Genomic DNA, 7,353 nt, shown 5'->3' on the forward strand with positions numbered 1-7,353 from the left:
ATCGTCGTTAGCTCGCCTGTCTGCTTTTCAAAAACTTACCATTTGTGTATCTTTCACCAGAGGCTCAGCAATGTGAGCACAGCTACATGGACTGGCAGATAATGAAACAGTTAGTGAGCTGGACACAATATTATAATGAGACTATTGCTACACTTTATAACAGTTAGACCGCAGTAAGTGACATTACTGTTCTTCCACTGTGTTGTTGGCCTGCGCTGTTATGGTCCATTATTGTATATTATGAAGGTCATATAAGGTACAGAGATGGTGGAGATCTGTGCTAAAGCAGCTCCTGCCTGCATTAAGACTAGTATAAACAAATCACTCCACATTTGCATTACATCATTTCTTGCAGGCTAAATCAACACTTTGATACTGGTTGTACACATTGTAATGTGGACAGAGTTAGCTGGTGAAGTAATGTGGAGGGGCATAACGTTACATATTATATATTGCACCTGTTGAAGATATTTTAGTTAGGTATGATGTTTGAATATTTTATATGCCTAGCTTGATTAGGATATGTTTAGCACGTTTATTAGAAGATGTTTATTGAAAGATACACTGAACTCTGAGGTGCACTCTGAGGTTCACTCGCTCAGCCTTGTTGCTCTCAGGCTGCGCCCTTCACATTTTTGTAAAGAACAGACACACGTCACAAGACACACCCGGCTAGTCAAACAGTGTTGCGAATTGGTCAAAGCGAAAGTCAGGGTGAAGACCATGATCCAAAATGATTAAGACATCCAAACAAGAAACAATGGGGCCTTGTTGGATTCTCACATAAAGTTGATAGCACCTGGGTCCAGGCTCGATAAGAGTAAACTAAGATTTATAAACATAAGAGGCCTTGGTAAGGAGGGCCTGATAAGTGTGGAAGACTAGATTTATGAATACAAAGGGGCCAATGAGAGAAGTCTACAGCTCTGAAGGTCAGCCTGTGACACAGCACACAAACCTGTGCTTGTTTGTCTTATGCACATACACTTTTTACAAGATGATGTCTTATTTCTGATGTCACGTTTCACTCTTATTTCTTTAGAAGTGTTGTAGGGTAGAATATGCTATTGTTTTAATATTGAATATGTGTGGAGGTGGAAAAGGTGGGTCTTACTATGAGACCCACAATAGGAGGAGCAAGACGGGACATCTTAACCAATGTCATACAGAGTTTAGGGAGTCTGCTCCCGGGACCAGCTCGGATGCACATGTATTAGTTTATTTGTTTATTTGCTTGAAATTATCATTAAACTTGATTTAATTTGAACTTTACTGGAATCTGTCTCATTGAAAGGTTTACCATTTATGTTAAAAGGACAGCAGTTCATCTAGGTCTAAGTTACAGTTACATCCAAAAGAATGTGTGTGAGGGCCCGTTAGGCCTCTGGCCCGGACTGGGGTTTTTTATCTCCCACACACCGGCTAACATTAGCAACTGCAAGGTGTTAGCCGGCGAGCTAATGTCTCTCTGTGACCCCAGCCTTTCTGATGCTGACTGTTTTCACCGAGATCATCTGAATCACGTTTGGCCTGACAGGCTTCAGCACATAAACCTTTATTGTTGTTTTTATCCTCACGTGCAGTTTATGTTGGAGTCTGTGTTGTGTTGGGGGCTGGTTGTTCTGTGGTGTTAGTGGGCAACATGCCGTTAGCTGCGGTGTTGTCGCTGTAGTCGGAGAGAGACTAGGGAACAAATTAGGAAACTAACCCATTTTCCCAAAGATTACACAATTTTAAATTTACTCTGTGTGCCTGTTGAAATTCTGTTGTGCTGTGCCCAAGTCCAAAGTCACAAAGGTGACACATAGCCCCAGCCCAAAAAATTTACCAATCATTAATCCATCAAAGGCAAAGTTCACCATACCATATCTCTTGTGGGTGGAGGTTACAAAGAAAACTGTCAATTACTCACAAGTAGTAGCAGTCGTAGTACTTACAAGTAATGAATAATTGACTGCTGGATACATTTAAGTTTATTCACTTAGCTGACACTTTTATCCAAAGTAACTTAGACATATTAGGGGTTAAGTGTCTTGCTCAGGGACACATTGGTGGAGGTGTCACAGTGGGAATCAAACAGGTCTCCTACACCAAAGGCTTGTGTCTTATCCACTACCCCGTCGCCACCCACACATATGACTAAAACTGGACTAAATCTCACTTCCTGTAAGGATTGATAAAATTGATTGAAAGTTAGTTTGGCTTTAAATAAGATCGTGTTTACTGAGACAACAGATAATAAAGTAGGTCACTGGTCATGGTCACTGTTCACATACAAGTTCCTTATCTAAAATTGTTTCTCTCGAGACCAGCTAATATCTTACAATGTTCATTGGGCAGTCACACACTGCACACACACACACACACACACACACACACACACCCACCCCAGTCAGCTAAAGTTAGAGCTTCAGCTGTTCAGTTGAGTGACTAGTCAGACAAGTTATTTGTCACGCTCCTTGAGGATTGCCATTCTTTCCAAGGAATATTTATCAAAAGGATGACGGCTGCAGGCAAAAGCAGCGTGTTTTTGGTGGTCTTGACCTTTCTATGGACTTTTACCAGAGGAGGTGAGTGAAGCGTCAGCCCGTCAGATCTTATTCCACTCTAAAAATAAATCATAGATTTGTTTGAACTTGGTGCACTGTTTGTTTTCATCCAAGAAATCAAGAATACTAGGAAACATAAAGAATTAATAGATCTATTATTAAATCTATGGAGTCAATCCACCTAAGAAACAAACATATTTTCTCACTTTTCACAGAGACCTTCAGTTTCGGTTATATGTGCCAAGGTTTTCAGATATATATCCAATGAAATTTTAGCTTCCACCTCAGGAGAATTCTCTTTCTTTTGTCCAAGCTTTGAAAAACAACATTAATGAAATATAAGCTTCTATTGAGTATCACTGGTTTAAGCTTTAAAAAAAACTAAATGACACTTTAACTGTGTGTCTGACAATCTCACATAACTTGTATAGGTTACCACGAGAGCTAAGTGGTAAATATGTCTTTCTAAAGTGTGTGAGTCAACAAACAAATCCTTTCCTTAAGGTCTTAAAAACAACATATAATTGCTAACAGATAGAACAGAAAGAGATTGATTATTAGCAGAGTCACACTTTGAACTTTCACAAAGTCTGGAGTGACCATGGTTATTAAACGAGGAAAAACAATAAAATAAATCAGTTATGGAGTACTGTAGACAGAAGACGACTAGTTATATGTTGTAACTCACACTGAATTTGTGTTCTGTGTTAAATGTCTAAGCATATAAAACAATTGATCTCAATGCCACCCAAACTTCTCATCCCAATGCTGACTTTTAAATGATGAGGGGTTTTTTTTTTATGTTTTTTACAGTGGATACAATATAAATCTCAAACTCGTCTCAGCAGCAGCAGGCATTTTGTTGCCATACTAGTGTCCAAAACCCTAATAGTTTGAAAAATGTCCTATTGGACCAAAAGCCCTTATGTCAAAAATAAAAACAAATGCTCATTGATCTGAAAACACCAAACAGTTCTCATGTCAAAACAAAACAATAAATCCATTGTTAATCCTCTCTATATATTTTCTTTTATTTCATGCAGCAACTTACAACTAGCTCAATAAGTTGTAATTATTGTTATTACTATTAATTATTTTATTGATAGGAGCAACAGCTTCAAAATCTTTTTATAACACAATCTATTCTTCTATTACGCAGACAACACAATGTTAAACATATCAGCACAAGATAATTATTATTATGGTCATTCTGCTAAGATCACATGATTCACCAACATAATTTATTGCTCTCTTTTTACGCAGATGACACACAGTTATACATATCAGTAGAAACCAATGACTCGTCCATCTCTACTTAATCTCAACAGAACACATAAATGTGAGAACTGAACCTTGATTAATGTCTCTTTGATGTTTTACAGATGCTGAAATCTGTGTGTTCATGCAAAGCTGCATCTTACCGTGCACTTTTCGGGCCAGCTCTGACGTGGTCATCCATTGGATTCAGGTGACAGGAAACACTCCTGTTCACTCCTACTACCACAACCAAGACCAGCTCGCATTCCAGGGCCAGAATTTCAGCGGCAGGACATCACTGTTCAAGGACCAGATCTCCACAGGAAATGCTGCACTCCAGCTTACAGATGTACAGGTTCAGGACCAGGGCAGATACAAGTGCTACACCAGCACCGTCACTGGCAACATGGAGTCTTTAATTAACCTACAGGTGGAAGGTATGACATCCATAGTTAAAACAGGAAACACAATCACAAGAAATGCCATTTGCTGCAGTTTTGTATATATTTGCAGTAATTTCTAAGCAGTAACTGTCTATTAAGAACTCATTAAGTTAACCTTCTTTTTCATTTATTTATTGATTTCAGAATTTATAACTTACTAAGCATTACTATAAATAGGTTATAACCAAAAGTACAAGACATGCAAAGATATAGTCTTTTTTATTCCACACATTTTTTCAAAACCTGGCACCTACATTTTCCGCAATGCAGTCTGATTGGCAACAGTTCGATCTGATATTCTGGTGTGTTATGCAAGTAGAGGCTAATGCAGGCTAGAGCCTCTAGCCTGGAGCAGAAAGGAACTAAGGGCTACAGAGGTTTTGTAAACTAATGCTGCGTTCCAGACGACTTGGAACTTTGAAATTTCAAAACTACAAATAATAAAAGTACCATGAAATGCCAATTGACGTTGGAGTTCCAACTTGTGAATTCGCTGAAAAAATATGTACCCCGACTTCACGGGAAGGAGCTGAATGAAGTCACACAACAATGGCAGCTCCCATGGAAGAACACATTGTAAAGGGTAAACCAAAGAAGTAGAATAGTTTCCTGTATTTAATGAAAATTACACAAACTACCCGTTCTGCATATAAATTTATGTAGAAATATGTTGTCAGTGTTATTATAGGTAGACCAAGGGCACTGCTGAGGGTTCAATTCTGTGCACACTTGACAAAGACACATCAGTTTGTCACGGTCAGCCTTGTTTTTGCTCACTTGCGGAGCCATGAACCATCATGCATCTGGAACGCTTTGAGGTCTGAAGAAGAAAATTTCAACTGGGAAATTTCCATTTTCAAACTTGTTTGACATTTCCACCTGTAAACACTTTGTGGTGTAAAATCAGTTAATTACAACTCTGATACAGTTAGGAGAGCGACTAGTAAAAAGTAAAACAAGAATTTAAACTCCAGGCTTCAGATATTCAGTTAAAATATACAAAGGTCCTGAGAGCCAAACAGAGAGACAGTGCTTTCTCTCCAGTGACCAATTCTGCCATACATGTGTTGATTAAACCTGTTTAGTGCAAAATGTGGCTTGATTTAAAGGAACAAAACGATCTCAGACCTGGACCTGGTTTGCCCTGCAATGAAGCAGTGCCATAATAGCACGTCTCAGTGCTCAGTGCTTTATAGCTTCAGTGGAAACATTTATGCTTACTTCTTGATCAGTACTGTGTCTGTGGAAAACCAGTGTTAGTCAGGGGTTATGTCTGTCTTGCTTTGGCATTTTCCATCGCAACAACTTACTCAGTAACGTATGGACACACACTCAAGTGCACAAGACTGCAACATGTGACAGATCCTTGAAACTGTTATCTTAAGTTCAGTGAACTTGAGCTTTACAAAAACAACTGAGCAGCAGGTGAGTTTACAGAATGTTTTAAGACTCAAAGAGCTAAACATGTTTAACAGAGTAAATGCAGACCATGTGTTGTCAAACTGGTGAAAATGTACATTTTCTCTTTTCTCTCTCAGCTACAACACATCTGACTGATAACATTTCACTCCCAGGAAGAGGAGCAAGATATTTATGCCAGTATGTGAGAGAATAAGGTCATCTAGTAGATTAGGGACACCTGCACCTGCAAACTTAGTTTTGTGAGAAATGTCTTGTGCTGATTGCAAAACCCTCAAAACAATCAAAACAAGGCTTTCTGTGGTGAAGCACTAGTTTATTTGATTATGAATATTTAGAGGTTTGAAAAGAAAGGCAGTGTCTGAGGTACTTTGCCCTGATTTGTCCACCAGACCAGTTATTAGGGCCCGAGCACGACCGTGCGAGGTCCCTATTGAATTTGCTAAGATTATTAGGGCCCGAGCACGACCGTGCGAGGTCCCTATTGAATTTGCTAAGATTATATTTAGGGCCCGAGCACGACCGTGCGAGGTCCCTATTGAATTTGCTAAGATTATATTTAGGGCCCGAGCACGACCGTGTGAGGTCCCTATTGAATTTGAAGATTCGTATTCTACAAGTTTCGCACATGGGCGTGGCAAAATGACTCGCTAGGGCCACCTAGAAAATTGGAAAAGATTAGCCCCTCGTTCACGTTCAACCTACATGTACGAAATTTTCTGGGGACATGTATCATATCAAGACGCACAAAAAAGCCTCAAGAACCCATAGCCTAAAGTCAACAGGAAGTCGGCCATTTTGAATTTTACGGCCATTTTTGGATGATTTACACACTTCGTACTTTAACGAACTCCTCCTAGGGATTTAGTCGGATCGACGTCAAATTTCTGCTGTGCCTTCTAAGGGCATTGACGATGAAAAGTTGTGCTATTTGCGAGTTTTCGTCAATGGGCGTGTCCGTGGCGTCGATGATTCGCTAGGAAACAGGAAGTTGTTGTAACTTCAGTGTACATGCTCACATCTGGACCAAACTGTAGGATGTTTGGTCCAGATGTAGAATGTCGGCATGTACATGTAGGATGAGAGTCCCGCCCTGAACACATGTACATGCCGACATTCACCCACAGTCATAGCGCCACCTGCTGGCAACAGAAAGTGACCTTTAACGAAGCAGCCCCCGCCGCACGTTTCACCTACGTGCACGAATTTTCTGTGGTACGTGTATCTTGTCTAGACGCACAAAAAAGTCTCTTGGAGCCATAGCCTAAACCCAACAGGAAGTCGGTCATTTTGAATATTACGTAAAATTTTGGATGATTTACACACTTCGTACTTTAACGAACTCCTCCTAGGGATTTAGTCCGACCGACCTCAAATTTCTGCTGTGCCTTCTAAAGACATTGAAGATGAAAAGTTGTGCTATTTGCGAGTTTTCGTCAATGGGCGTGTCCGTGGCGTGGCGTCAAAGATCAAGTCTTCGCCATGACACAGGAAGTTGTCGTAACTTCAGTGTATATGCTCACATCTGCACCAAACTGTACATGTAGGATGAGAGTCCCGCCCTGAACACATGTACATGCTGACATTCACCCACAGTCATAGCGCCACCTGCTGGCAACAGGAAGTGACTTTTAACGAAGCAGCCCCCGCCGCACGTTTCACCTACGTGCACGAATTTTCTGTGG

General features: G+C 40.2%; 1 protein-coding gene across 1 annotated transcript; it reads left to right on the top strand.

Annotated features, from left to right (window-relative positions):
* Nucleotides 1–2,384: 2,384 nt before the first annotated feature.
* Nucleotides 2,385–6,058, top strand: LOC123973176 (V-set domain-containing T-cell activation inhibitor 1-like). The gene is made up of 3 exons (XM_046053066.1): nucleotides 2,385–2,570; nucleotides 3,932–4,243; nucleotides 5,788–6,058. The coding sequence occupies exons 1-3, from the start codon at nucleotides 2,501–2,503 to the stop codon at nucleotides 5,862–5,864; spliced, it is 459 nt and encodes a 152-aa protein (XP_045909022.1). The 5' UTR covers nucleotides 2,385–2,500; the 3' UTR covers nucleotides 5,865–6,058.
* The last annotated feature ends 1,295 nt before the right edge of the window (nucleotides 6,059–7,353 follow it).

Source organism: Micropterus dolomieu, linkage group LG01 (genome assembly GCF_021292245.1).
Source record: "Micropterus dolomieu isolate WLL.071019.BEF.003 ecotype Adirondacks linkage group LG01, ASM2129224v1, whole genome shotgun sequence".
NCBI lineage: Eukaryota > Metazoa > Chordata > Actinopteri > Centrarchiformes > Centrarchidae > Micropterus > Micropterus dolomieu.